The sequence below is a fragment of the Pogona vitticeps genome, chromosome 3 (genome assembly GCF_051106095.1).
Source record: "Pogona vitticeps strain Pit_001003342236 chromosome 3, PviZW2.1, whole genome shotgun sequence".
Classification (NCBI taxonomy): domain Eukaryota; kingdom Metazoa; phylum Chordata; class Lepidosauria; order Squamata; family Agamidae; genus Pogona; species Pogona vitticeps.
In genome coordinates this window covers 84,656,341-84,671,569 of record NC_135785.1, presented here as the reverse complement: position 1 = coordinate 84,671,569, position 15,229 = coordinate 84,656,341, and the positions used below count along the sequence as shown (strand labels likewise).

At 42.1% G+C, this 15,229-nt stretch overlaps 1 protein-coding gene across 1 annotated transcript; it reads right to left on the bottom strand.

Annotated features, from left to right (window-relative positions):
• Positions 1-8,645: 8,645 nt before the first annotated feature.
• Positions 8,646-14,828, bottom strand: CH25H (cholesterol 25-hydroxylase). Its single transcript, XM_020778603.3, has one exon. The coding sequence runs from the start codon at positions 10,002-10,004 to the stop codon at positions 9,138-9,140; it is 867 nt and encodes a 288-aa protein (XP_020634262.3). The 5' UTR covers positions 10,005-14,828; the 3' UTR covers positions 8,646-9,137.
• Between the last annotated feature and the right edge of the window lie 401 nt (positions 14,829-15,229).

The window sequence follows — 15,229 nt, the reverse complement described above, 5'->3', positions numbered from 1 at the left end:
TTTTTACCCCATTGGAATGCATTGAACGGGTTTCAATGGGGTTTTTAATTTCGTTTTATGATGTTTTCGCTGAATGGCGATTTTCCTGGAACAGATTATCGTCGTTAAGCGAGGCACCACTGTAATATTTTTTCTTCATCTGGGGCTACTGTGATTAGAAACACTATAACTAGCCAGGGTGTCAGTAGTTGTTTCAGTGGTGCGAGGGAATAAATTAACATTTATTCTGGTGTAGGTTTGAAGCAGAGACACTGGGAGGATCAAGGTGTGCATTACTTTTGGATCTTTAAATAAACACAATACAAAATAATGCACCTGAGAAGGGAGAACAGTACTGGGGGGAGGGGAAAGTAATGCTGACAAGGGAAGGGCTAGAAGAGGTAGACTGGCCTTAAAGCTTGCCTTCTTCTAGAAAACCTCATGCAACTCCATCTAGCTATACAGTCTCTGACAAGACACACTATTTCACCCAATATTAAAGAGGAGAAGGGACAATCCTTTCTGGTTTAGGGGGAAAAGGCCTTCCCCAACCCATTCCTAAAATAGGCACAAAGGAGGAAATTGCATAAAATTGGCAAAGTATGCCCTCCAGAGAGAAGCCAGTTTTGGGGCAGGGATATCAGGAGGGTGGGTGGATAGTGGTTGGATCACACGATAGCACCTGAGAGGTCATATGTGGTGAAACTTGCTTGACAACAAGTGACATCTCAGGCAAGGACAGCCTTTGACATATACATGCAATGGTTCAACTCGTTTTTCTTAAAAAAATTAACACAAAGTCTGTTTCAAACCTGCTTTCTTCCTGTAATATAAGACAACAAAGTCTAAAGGTCTGCCTGATCTTACTGCTCTTTCTCTCTGTGCTGCTGCTGTCCAGGAGGAGATGATGGGGGAAGGGGACTTTTTTGGGGGGTGCCCCCTTTGTATAACTCCTCCTGTAAGAAGGCTTAGCTAGCTCCTTCGTCATTGTGATAACGGTCACAGCTTTCAGACAAGTTAACACTTTGCTCACACAATTTTTTTTAAAAAAAATACTGTTAATTGAACTCTGTGTTCTGCTGCTTTATTTTAAATCCAATGGATATTGTTAATTTTAACCTTCTTTTTATGCTGCTGTAAACTCCTCTAAAACTAGCTGGGGTATTAATGCATTTGTAAATGTCGTTGCATCAGGAGAAAGAGCCTTGTAGAGCAGTGGTTAAACTGCTGTACTGCAGTCAAAACTGTGTTCATGACCCAGGGTTCAATCCCAGGTAGCCGGCTCAAGATTGACTCAACCTTCTATCCTTCCAAGGTAGGTAAAATGAGTACACAGCTCGATGGGGGCGGGGCAATGTGTATCCTGCATAATTAACTTGTAAACTGCCCAGAGAATGCTTGAAGCGCTATGGGGTGGTATATAAGCAGCATGCTTTGCTTTGGTTTTGCTTTGCTTATATAAAAGTATTTGAAATATTAATTAAATACATTTCATATACTTAGTTTATTTATTTCCCATCTCTCTCCCACCACAGGATCCAAGGTAGTTTGCCTGCGGGGCCTCCCATCTACACATGGACCAGATTTAGACCTGTTTGGCTTGAACAAAGAAGCTGCATCATGTGTGTGCATGTATATATGTATATGCACAACTGGACCCAAAACACACAATTAAAAAAAAACCTAGAGCAATTGAAAACTGATAGAGATAAACTTAGGAGAAATGGAATGGCTCTAACAGTGAGGCATTTAGATTTATATATTCGTTTACAACTGGAATCTCTTCCCCAGCTGCACATTTTGCATCCAACTATATGCTAAAAGAAAACAATTGTTAAAAAAATTCTAACTTGCTTCTGATCTGAGCTGCACAGTGAGTGAATAGGATGGGTATAAGTAGAACTAGTGGACATATCTTCTTTGGATGACCTCTCCCAGAATCCCCCAGAAGTGATAGTAAAAAAAGTAGTTTTTCCAACCTCTGCAGGTGAGACAGTTTTTGCATGAATACCTAATCTCTCTCTTTTGTTCTTCCTCCTCAGTTTTGCCCCTAACTCTGCCTGTCACTCCAGACCCACCCGGCATCAGCTGTTCTGCCTTCTTCCCCACCAGGCAACAGACACCACTGAGTTCAACAAGCCCTAAGGCCATGTCTCAGTCTTGTCACAATAGCTAACAAGCAAACTGGAAGACCAAACTAGTCACACAAGTTTCTGTTGCCAGGTCTTCAAATTATCATGATTTTTTTGTGTGTACTACCCAAAGCGAAAAAGATCCGTCTTTACCACATTAAACTTTAGTATGCAATATGCTTCGGGCTGTGAAACTGTCAAAAAACAGGAAATGGAACAAGACCAAACTAGTTGTCCTTCTAATTGCTAATAAATATAAACTGGGAGAGGCAGAATTGCCCCTAGATTTTTCAGCTGGGGAAATGAAGATGTAGGATTTAGCTACAAGGAGCTAGAGCTCTGGCAGTCAAAACGAAACTTTTAAAAATGGCAGCATGCCCAGACTGCAGTCAAAAGTCACATTTTCTGTGGAAAGTGTTGACATTCAGTGACTGAAGAGGTACTTTATTCAGAATAACAAAGGTTTTTAATTCTTTGACAGTTCTCAAGTATAAGCCTGTAACATGGGAAATAACATTTATATATGGTTTGAACTTCTTTAAACTTCTACCTGACACTGCAAACCTTCCTTCCCACAGCCTGTGGCTGACACACATAAGGAATGAGAACTCCTACAGCTCAGCTTTCCATCACATCTGTGCCCCCTCAACTTGTTCTGTACCAAAATGGCAGACATTACCCTTGAGACGATGAGAATTCATCCCCTTTACCTACACCCACAGCCCTTGTGAACCATAGCCTGCTGACGTGGTGGAACAAAAGACCTAAGAAACCAAACACAAATGGCCCCCAACAACTTACCTTTTTCATAGTTCATGAACATCATCCACGGAGCAACTGACAAAACACAGAGAAACGTTTTTTGTCCTCACTCACAAGCATAATATTAGAATCCAGTGTCAACTAGTGAAGCTGACTGGTGGAAAATGCAGGAAGGACTTCTCTCTCTCTGTTCATATAGTGCTTGGTTTAACTATGAAACTTTTCTCCTCAGGATGTGGTGATTAGACAGATTCAAGGAGGACAGACCTATCATTGGTCATGATCACTAGATGAGACATCCACAAACAGAAAAATGTTGGTTTAACTTATTTAAATAAATATTCTCCTGTACTGCCTTTCTCCCTGAACTGGGAATTAAGCTAACTCTAAATCTCCCTTTGAGGGAAATCAGACAACAGGGAGAATTATGACCACCTTGTCTTGTGTGTAGGAAACAGGAAAGTGAACTAGATAGACTTTTGGTCTGATCCCACATCTTCTCATGCTTTTATCAACTACAAGAGCTTGGAAAAGTTACTTTTTTGCACCACAACCCCATGACCTGCTAGTGGTCATGTTACCTGCGGGATTCTGAGAGTTATGATTCAAACATGAAAATTCTCCAAGCACTGATAAGAATTACTCTTCCGCTTCACACCAAAGGCATATCCAGACATCATGTTGGTATTTTGCTTGATTGCTCCTATCTTCTTTTACTGATCTGTTAAAGCTCCTTGCTGCCATTTTACTATCATTACTCAGATAATGATTTTATATTTTTTAATAATTATTCTCCCTGAGAGCCATATACAATGGTTGAAGGCAGGTTTAATTCCTTAAAAATGAATTAAAAATAATAAATGATCAGTATGGCATCAACATAAGGGGTTGTAGCTGAAAATGAGCATTGTAGAGCTAGAAAACTTGCAGAAGGGTGGTCATTTTAGGGGGGAAAGGCAGTAAAGGGAGACATGCTAGAGGTGGGAGTTTAATATTATGCAGCTGGCTAGGTAGCTCAGCGAGTTAAGAATTTGGTTGCACAGCCAGACGTTGGGACTTTGATTCCCCACTGTGCAAGCTGCACAGTCCCTGGGTGCCCCCAGACGATGTGAATGGTAAAGCACTTTAGAGTACTCTCCACATGGAAAACCCTGAAAAGGGTCACCATATGTAAGAACTGACTTGATGGCATAGAATTATTACTATAATATCATGCAACATGTGGAGAAGGTCGGCAGGGAGAAGCTTTTTTTCCCCCTCTCATAAAACTGGAACCCATATTCACCCCATGAAGCTGAGTGGTGGGCAGACATTCAGAATAAAGGGAAGTATTTCTTTACACAATGCCTCATTCAATTGCGCTGAACAGTAGACCTTGCCACAAAATGCAATGGGATCAATGGCTGTCTATTTGAACAGCTTTATTAGGAGACCAGACAAAGACCAGATAGCCCTGAGCTATCAAGGACTGTCAAGTTATGACAGCTACATATTCCCTGTAGTACCAGAGGCAGCATGGTTACATATATCAACTACTTAGGTGAATGAGCGGATGATTGATGTTATCCTTACGCTGCCTGTGGGGTTCCCATGGTACCACTGGTTGACCACAGTGGAAACCACATGTCCAACTGGATAGATCTTTAAGCTAATTCAGCATGGCTTTTCCCCTTCTGTTGCTGACATCTATATTCTGTACAAGTATAATTAAAATTGAGTTCATCAAAACTATGTTTCAACACCACGCTGATAAAGTAGAGGGGAAAGGAAAGACACAAAATATATGGAAATTCAAGCTAACTAGAATTGCTCGGAAGGGAAAAAAATCTACTCACTTGAAATAAAGTGGTGGAGGTGGGCTTTGCAGATACAATGGGCCTCTGGATCGATAAATAAGTGGGCAGTACAGAAGTTAAAATGATTAAATTGAGCTGTTGAGATACAATCTTAATAATGTTCACATAAGATTTTTCCTAAGTTGCCATGGCTAACGGCACTAACTGACAAGATGCTGGAGCATATCTCGATCAGGGGCCTGATCACTTGGTCAATTCTGTAACTAAGATGCACCCTGGAACTTCATCAATTAGCTTCAGTTAGGAGCAACGAGTTATGCAAACCTTAAACACTAATAGAATTCCAGCCATCACAAGAAGGCAAGGCTCATTGTAAAAGACAATAATGCTAGGAAGTGGAAGATGGATTGACTTAATAAGGAGGTCACCACCTTTAGCTTCCATGACTTGAGCAGGGATGTTAGTAACAAGACCCTCAGAGGTCATTAATGTATAGGATCACTATATCAACTTGACAGCATATAACAGCCACAGAAGAATTGTAGGCATCCCCATTCTGAAATTATTTTTAGAAATTGTCCTGATTAAATTGAAATACTGTATCAGAGACGTCAAAGGAGACTATCCCAAGAGAAAAAACGGTGGCTTCCATGCTGATGGTCTGCATAATCAAAGCACGTTTCACTGAATCTTTGAGGAAGTAACAGGATAGGCATTTATGTTTTCAGAAACAGAGACAGACATTGCTTCTTCCCAGAATTCTAAGCAAAACCTAACATTTCCTAGATGAGCTAACAACCCATGGCTGAACAAGATTAAGAGGGCCATTCTAATCAGTGCCGCCAGAAGTGAAATCTGATAACCTACACTTCTTGTTTCAGTCAGCAATCCCCATTTTGCAACTTCCTCTTAACAAAGGAACATGATGCTGCATCTCTTGCCATTTTTAAAAAACTTCATCTCCCACCCCCCCTGCACTGTCCACAGCTCTGTGGTGCCCAGCCACAATGAAGACTTGCACAGGATCGACCCTCAGGCTGTCTTGAGCCTGGGATTCAATGTAAGAAGTGGACTTTTCTCCAGGAAAGCTTGCCATTGGTCTGGTTTTTAGTGGTCCATTAAAAGGTATTCCCCACTCTTACATTTCTGTAATTTAGAGGACCAGCCTTTTTTCTTTGTTCTTTAGGAACAAATGGCCGCACACAGCAGCCCCTACAAGACAACGTAGACTCTCAAGACCAGCCACATGTTATCCCCACCCTGACAGCCAAAAAGAAATTGCAAAGTTTCAAAGCAGGCTGTGTGAGTGTATGTGCTGAGGGGTGACAATGACAGAAATTGGCAGCCTTTTGGTCCTAGAAGAGGGGGTGTAAGCATTCCAAACCAGGCTGCAAAAGGCCTTGAGACCTCAGAGGAATTACATCTAAATCTCACAGACATGTACCACCCATTTTTCTGCACTGTTCCCGAAGGGAATTTTCTCTATGAAAGCTTGAAATTGGATTGATTTTGAGTGGTCCAATAAAAGATACCACCCATTCTTCCATTTGGTTAAATGTAAACTACAGCACTGAACCTCTTTTTCCTCCACTTGTGTCAATGGGACAGAGAAAGGCATAACCATAACTCAATGCAGTACAGCAGTTTGAAAACTGGCCTCAGATCAAAAATTTCTTTCCTAGATGTCAAAATTCTTCATACTTTGTAACTGAGGATACACATCATCATATAAAGATGTGAAGATGATTATAATAACAAATACATTACTGACAATAACAACACAGTGTGTCAATGCAGCTGAGATACGTTATTTCAGGTAGACTTTATTGTGGCATAGTATTATGATCAGGAAACTGTTCCTGTTAGGGAAATCTTAATGAGAAAATAAAAAGTTGGCATACATCTGATCAGACTGCTCATTCATCTAGCACAGTCTGGACAACTGACTCTTTTGCATTACAGTTCCAGGAGTCCCACATCCAGCAAGCTGACTGGAGGTTCTGGGAGGTTTAATCTGAAAAAAAACTTTTTTTTTCCGGACTCTGCCATCTAGTTTGCTATTATTTACTCTCAGAGTTTCAGAATGTTGCCTCTTTTTTTGGGGGGGGACTACACCCCCCAAAATCCTCCATCTACCATAGCCAGCAGTGCCCTTGCTGAATAGGGGATTTGGAGGTGGGGGAAATAACTGCTTCCTCTGATGAGTTGGAGTTGATCATGGCTTCAAGCAGATGCTTCTACTTCTAAACAATCATTTAAACTGGAGGGTCCAGGCAGATCCAGGGACTTTTTTAAATGCAAACCATGTGGTTTTAATATCTCAGAGTTTTGCCTGCAAAAAGCACCTATTTGCAAAGAGAGATTGAGAGAGAGAGGTCTTCATAAAATATCTCAACACTGGAGAGACAGGCTATATGTCAAATATAAAATGGAATTTGTAGGCTGAGGTTAAGGAGCATTTCAGCCCAGCAATCTACACAATGCCTGGTCATTAAAAATGTCCCAGTAGAAGTGTGTGTTCATTTTGTACTATGCTTTGATATTGTTAATATTATGTTTGTCTACTGTGGGGAGTGTGTGTGTCTGTGTGTGTCTGTGTCTATGTGTGTCTATGTGTTTGTGTAAAATGGCTTGGGGACTGCATGGGGCAGGCTCTACTTCACTCATAGTCTACAGTAGAGTATCATATCTCTCTTTTTTTTTTAAAAAAGTCAAATCAGTTCGGCAAATTAAAAGTGAATTATCCTTTCACAGCCAAATACCCACTCTTGCTGTACCACCATTCACTGGTATACTCGGAATTGCAGAAGGCTGGCCATTTGAGTGGAGGGAAGGAGGTACAGTCCCCTGAATTCTTGGGCTGAGGATACTACCACTCACTATGAGCTGCCCTTGATAGCTGCTGCACCGGCAATACTGTGCCCTTGAATAGATGTTCAAGGAAAAGGAACTTGGTTTGCTATTTCCCCTTCACTCAAAAGTACACTCGCACATATGTACATGTGTGCACATTCACATATGTGCCCCTCAGAAAGTTACCAGAATTGTGCCACTAACATATATACTCTATTTTTCTGTGAATTGAAGTGAGTTGAAATAGTGTTTGCATTAGGGTGGGGGAGTCCCAGGTAGGAAACAGTTCTGATTTACACACCAAGCAGAATAAAAACATCAAGGAGAGTACTGAAAAATCAAATACATCCTCCTAATTCAACGTGGGCAGAAGATAATCATTTGTCCGTAGCAGGCCCTGCCTCTTCCCTACCCCAAAATGAGACCAAGTTGATGGCTGAGAGAGAAGCAAACTCCACACCATTAGAATGAACTGCAAACAGACAAAATATGTAAGCTTTTGATTTCATATAGCTCTTCATCAAGCTAGATGGTAAAAAAAAATTGGCCAGTTGTGGCCGATCGGGGGAGGGGAGCATGGAAGTCCAAATACATAGCCAGGAGTTTCTAATTATGCAGAACTTTAATCAAACAAAGTTCCAGGCTGGAAAGTGTAACTTGATAGATCACACAGTTGTCACATCATTCTGGCATTGTCCAGCAGAGAGCAAGATGTATTAAAACCTTGTTTCTCTGTCCCTACCTTCTGGTCCAGGGGTCTCCAAACCTCTCCAAACCAAATCCCCCACACGCACATGGTTAAGGGAACGGGCCAGATAAAATGGCAAGGTGGGCCAGATGTGGCCCGCAGGCTGTAGTTTGGAGAACCCTGTTCTAGTCCATTGCAAAGTTTTTTGAGCTCAAAATAATATTATGAGCTCTAGTATTTCAAGCTTCTGACACATCATTATCCTGCATGTATCAACTACGGCCTCAAACCTATAGGAACTTCCTTGGGGGTAAGTCCAATTGCAATACACAGAAATTACTTATGAATGAAGAGTCAATCAAACTAACCAGCCATGCTGAATAATCTGTTTCAAATTTTTCTAAAGGTGCACACAAAATAAAATAAAACATGGAATAATATAAAAGATTTTTTTTATTTATGCAACATAAAATAGAATATAAATACTTCAAACAGTTGAATAAAAATATAATCAAGTCACATTTTTATTATATTTCTTGCTCTTCAGCCAAAAAAAAAAAAAAATCTTAAAATTACTGGTCTCTTTTCCATTCTTGATTTGTTTGTTTTCTCAAACGTGAAGGCAAAATAAATTCCATAGGAATCAAATGTAGGCATTATGTCCGCACTCAAGATACATTCACATCATTACATTAGGCAAACGCTCCCTTACATACATGCTGAACATATCCAGTATAGCTTTGTTAAAGCTTGGGTTGCCATAAAGAAAGTGTGATCTACTTTCCTCCTTCCCAGATGGTTCATACTAGTCATAGGTCATAAATACTTCACAAAAAACACCCCATAAATCTGTCAATTATAAATATGTGCTGTGGAGAGTCCTCCATTGGTTTTCACTCCAAAATGTCCAAAGAGAAGGGCTGAAGGTTAGTCTTCCGCGAGCTTCTTCTCAGGTGCCCTGTTGTCCCCGACAGCATGGCTAAGGGTTCCAAAGAGTCGGTCCCAGTGTGTGAAGTAAGGTGCGTAGTTGAATCTGAACTTCAAGTGGTGGAGATCGTGGTGTGGTGCTCCTCCATACAGACCCCAAGGCACCAACTTATGGGTTGACCATGGCAGGTCATAGCCACAGTGATCCTCCACCGAGAGCCAGATGTTAGCAACGTGGAAAGTTATTTCTGTCAAAGGATGACACCGAAGCAGTGTTGGACACACCGCCGCAAAGCATCCCAGCCACAGCAGCTCCCACATGCTTGAGTACTGGGTGGTAAGAGCGAAGGTGGAGACGTGTTTGTGGTGGACCTTGTGGAAGGTCTTGTAGAGCCAAGGCACTCTGTGATGGAGCAAATGCCACAGGAAGTACAGGAAGTCGAAAAGCAGCAGGCAAACTGTTACATCCCAGAGGAGCCGCGGCAGTTCTGGAGCCTTCAGTGGCAAGTTCACAGGTGCCCAGTACCAATGAGCAACAGTCACCGGGAAAATGCCAACGGCATGATGGTAGACACTTTGAGCCAGGCAACGCACGATCATTCCCAGAGTTGGAGCCATCAGCGGCTGGATTTTGTATTTTCTCAAGGCTGGGATTCGAATGCTGAAGAAGTCCAAAGCCACAAAAGGCAGGCAGAATGCCGTGTATGTCGTAAAATTGAAGAGCACCGGAAAGAAGGGTGATCCGATCAAGGTGTCCTGGGATCTGACAAAGTCCCAGAGAGGCTGCAAAACCAACGGGCTGTGCTTGTCAATCACCCCGTCGTACCTGAACGGCAGGCTTCTGTTTTGAATGTGGTGGCAGCTCATGCTGGCTCTTGCTGCTCCCGCTCCCTGCCTGTCTGCTGCTTTTGCTGCTGCTAGTGCTGTAACTGGACTCCTTTTATTACCAAGCTTCGGTCTCTCCTTCAAATGATGACGACGTCATGAAAAAAATTTCCGGCAGGCAATCAGTGCATTTTCCTTTCCTCTCATCAGCTGCAACAAAAGAAACATGCTGAGGAATTTCCCCGTACTTTCTTCCAGATGTTTGCCATCGGCTGAACGGCCCTTCGCTGTGCCCCTCGCTGTCAGAATCTTTTAGGTTTTAGAATCACATCTCAAGCTCAGCCACAAGAACCCTTCCTAGCCCGAATGTGAGCAGTAGAGGGAAATGAAAGAAAATCATACTCTCGGCATCCTGCCAGATGAACGGACTAAAATCTTTCTAGGGCAGCCTACCCCAACTGAGTACTGCCCTGTTGTGTTGGACCACAAGTCCCATCACCCCCCCAATCAGCTGGGGGATGGTGGGAATTGTAGTTCAACACATCTGCAGGTCACCAGATCAGGGAAAGCTGTTCTGTCCTTATTTGCAGGAAGGGGGAGGGTTCACAAACTAAACTTTTGAAAAGTATACATTCTTCTTCATAGCTCTCATGTGCCAGGATAATGTTCTGAAGCACAACCCACACAGGAACAGAATCACAAAGTAGGCATTCTAATACATTGTCACCAAGACAGCTGTAAATAATTGCACCAAATTTCAACTACTTGATACATACAAGTACTTCTGGGTGGCTCAGTGGTTTAAGCATCTGGCTGCAGTGTCAGAGGTGGGGAGTTCAGTTCCCCACTGTGTCTCCTTGACTCAGGCTGAATCCATAGGGTCCCTTCCAGATATGCAGTTCTAAGACTATTATTATTGCAGGGTTTGGGGGTTTTTTTCCAGACTAACAAAAACAAAGCAGAATCTAACCAGTCTTACATTTGGAGACAAAAAAGAAAAAGTTTCATGCCTGGGGAGGGTTAGTGGTTTTGTTGCTGTCATCGCCATCTTTTTTAGTTGGGCTTGGAGGGGTGGGGGAAATGACAGAAGATTGGCCCCATTTGGAGAAGATATATATTTCTTCCATGTGAAGAACATTGGGAGTGTTTACATTATACCCTGACCCTCAAATCACTGAGATTCTCACAAGCCTGAGAAATACCCCACAGACCATTAAATGCAAGGGTTTTTTTTTTCTAAACCTCTTGAGTAAGAAATGAGAACATTTTAAGAGCAGCATCTCTGCATTGATCTTGCAGTTTCCAAACTTGAGGCATTCACTAGGAGTGGATGTTCTGGATTGCTGAATGACAGAGAGAGGAATCCATAAAGGAGTAGATTAATGACCTGGAAAGCCAATCCAACCCTATTGCCTGATCAACCCTGTGTAATCCCCTAAGAACCACAGCCTTTTCCTTGTTCTTTCTGGACCACAGAGAGAATCAGCATGTTGTCAGCGGAGTATCATGGATAGCTACCAGCTGTAAAGTAAACATTTCATCTCTTTATGAGTCACATGTAGCAGGTTTCAGAAGCTGGACTAAGGATTCAGCTCATTAAAGGAACATCACTCTAGTCCAGAACACTGATGGAATAGGGTGGGGCGTCATTTCCACCCTGTGTTATGCCTTGGATCAACATTTTTGTAAGAGAATAAAAAACTACTTGTTTATTTAATCATTTCATTTATATCCTGCCTTCCTTCTTAGACTAGAATTTAAGCATTACAGTACCCTACAACGCATAGAGTGCAGTTCCATCTGTCTACATATATGCCTTCTAGATCTGACTGCACTCTCCCTAAAACTGTAATGGGGAATGTGCATCCGGTCAGATGTTGTGGAATCTCCTACAACCTTCACTAAGGAAAGGGACATATTCCTCATCCCTGGAAAGGGAAGTGTTCACCAAGCCTGCCACAAAGGATTAGGTTTGTAGCTCAGAGATGTTCCTGAGATGTGCCATGGTCAACAGAAGTTTAGATGGCTGACAACCCTGACACAACCTTCTTTGGAGGGGATAAGAAGTCTTCAGTGGTGCACCCTCTATTAAGCTCCTGCTATTCCTTCTGACCTGCCAACTCAACTAGGTAGTGTGTAGGACAGCTAGCCTCTTTCTGGTGTGTGTATGTTGTTTCTAACTTATGGCAACCCTATGAATTATTAATTTCCAAAAAGATGCTGTAAGGAACAGCCCCACTGAGATCTTGCAAATTCAAAGCTGTGGCGTGTTTTGTTGAATTAATCCATCTCATGCTAAGTCTTCCTCTTTTCCTGATGCCTTCCATATTTCCTAGAATTAATTTTTCCCCAGTCCTATTTTCATGTTATGTTCAAACTGTAATAGCCTCAATGAAATTGTTTTAGCTTCTAGTGACAATTCACACTCAACTTAATCTACAGTCCTTTGTCTTTCCGTCTGTGTAAAAAATCTCCTTCAATACCATGTTTCAGATTTATTATCCTCCCCCATTTTGACTCGATTGTTCTTAATTATGCAGATTTCATATCTTTAAAAAGTAAGTGGGAATATGATAGCATGGATGAGCTTGACTGTGAGCTTCAGTAACAGACCCATATATTCAAGGATCTTTTCTAGTTCCTTCATAGTTGCCCTTAAAGGCCTCTATTTTCTGACTTTGGGGCTGCAATCCCTCTCCATTGTATGCATGTGCAATTGCAATTGCTATATGCACAACCAGAAGATACTGATTCCATAGTATACTGATAAACCCTCATTTTGTAATACCTTGCCTTGATCACCACCATTGTATTCAAAAGTTTCTCCACCATAGATGAAATATGCCACTAGGGCTCTTCCTTGGTTACAAGCAAAACCTTACATGTTGCCAAATTGCTTTAGACTTACGGAGATCCTTGGCATAGTTTCCTAGGTGTAAAGTGCTCAGAAGGGGCTGGCACCATGCAGCTTGCCCAAAGCCACACAGGCTGACTCTTCTCCTGAAAGGCACATTGGGGAATCAAATTCCCAACCCCAGGTGCCCAATTCAATAAGCTATTCTTGCTCACAGATAATTTTAAGTATCCATTGCTCGTCTATGCCTGGAATCCATTTTGTGAAGGACAGAGGCCATGTTTGTAGACAAAATCAGCAATCAGATCAAATCAGCAATCAGCAAGGAGGTTGGGATGCTGAGGGGGTCATCCTGATCCCTGAGGGACCATATGCAGCACACAGACTGCAGTTTGCCCATTCCTGTATTGTAATTGTGTGAACACAACAGGAACGACATCAAGGTGACCCCACGTTCAGGGCAGGGGATGAAATTACAAGGAAATCTCTTTCCATGATTTAGGCAAAAGTTCTCTAAAAGAAGTAAAATTCTTTGCCAAGAACAAAGGAAAAGGCTGCATGGAAGCCTGAGACTGAGACTGTTAACCCAACAACTGAACAGCAGATAATTCACACATTGAGGGCCGCTGGCCCTCTATGTAAATACATGTAAAATACGTGTAAATACTGTAAATACGTGTAAATACAACCGTCTTGCAACAAAAGAATAACTCTGCGTTTTCTACTGTCGCCAAAACCGTAACACTTATTTTCATATTGGTAACAGTATCACAGAATGAAATCCAATTGGTTTTCCATCATTGTGCCATAATCAGGCTTGCAACATTATCCCTGTCTGGTTGTAATCACCACAGGAAGAGAAAAGAGCGGCTATTAGTAGGAAGTAAAGCAAGAGTAGGAAGGAAAAACGGGGCTGTTAGCTCCTGCAACTTAATATAACACCAGATTTTCCAGCAAAACACTTTCCTGAGACCAAAATGTTTCTACAGTCACCCTATGTCGATTCTGCTATAATGTCCACTCATAAGTCATCCCTAAGCCGTGGTCAACAAAAAGCAGTTAAGGGGTCAGAACGTTAAAACAGGAAGCTTTTACTTAACATTGGAAAGGATTTCCAGATCAATGTTTCTTAAGCAATAATAAAGTTACAAATCAGGGGTTTACAAGAATGGTTTGGAATGATTCCCCCTGGGGGAAAAATCACTCCTTCATATTGTCAAGTGAAATACAATATATAGAACAACCTTAACTGGGGCATTATCCCCCATCACATACTATTCATGCATCTTGATCCTCTTCTCTCATCCACTGCACACAAATCAAAGGTGAATTGGCAAGTTCAAGGGTCCCTTGAGCAAAGGTCTCATCAGGCCAAGCACCAGTTCTAGGCAACACAGTTGAAAGTGTTTCTACCATACAACTGAACATCACCTTTTTTTTCTAGTGTAAGGCAGCTTTCCACCTACCCCATCCACCATTTTACAGTACAGTTGTGCCCCGCTTTACACTTACCCCTCATTACGACAAATCCGCTTAACGTTGCCGGTTTTGCGATCACAAAAGCGATAGCAAAACGATGTTTTGAATGGGGGAATTTCGCTGTGTGATGATCAGTTCCCTGTTTTGGGAGCCGATTTTCGCTTCCCAACGATCAAAACAGCTGATCATCAGGTTTTCAAAATGGCCACCGGGTGATCAAAATGGCTCCCCGTTGTGTTTAGGAGCCATTTTTCGCTGCACACGCACCCAAAAATGGTCGCCCCTATGGAGGATCTTCGCTGGATGGTGAGTTTTTAGCCGATTGGAACGCATTAACCGGGTTTTAATGCGTTTCAATGGCTTTTTTATTTTCGCATTACAACGTTTTCGTTCTACAGTGATTTCGCTGGAATGAATTATCGTTGTAATGTGAGGCACCACTGTATCTAACCACAAGGACCTTCAAAAATCAGGATTATAGATGGGGGTATTTGTATTCATATACGAATATCCCCGCACAGGTGGAAATAACAAGGGTCCAGCCCCATGGACCTGGACTATCCACTCACAATTTCTCTGCTGCCAACGGCTCTGCAGAGGCTTCCTAACATGCTGTTCTCTGCAATGGATTAGCCACTCTGTGACATGTCATCCCACCTCCTGCCAGGAGTAGGTAATCGATTGCGGACAATGGCACAATAGGAAGCCTCTGAGGAGCCGGCAGCAGCAGTGAAATCGTGAGTGGACAGTCATGAGTCTCATTATTTCCACCTGTGCGGGGATATTCATATTTGTATACAAATACCCCCATCTCTAATCAGGATTCCTCCAGCCAGAAATGTAAGTTGATCTGCTGTGAACTGTTGAGGAAGTCTGTGGTTTTCAGTTTTTCAAGACACTGAAAAACAAAAACTAACAGACTGTGGAAAGGAGA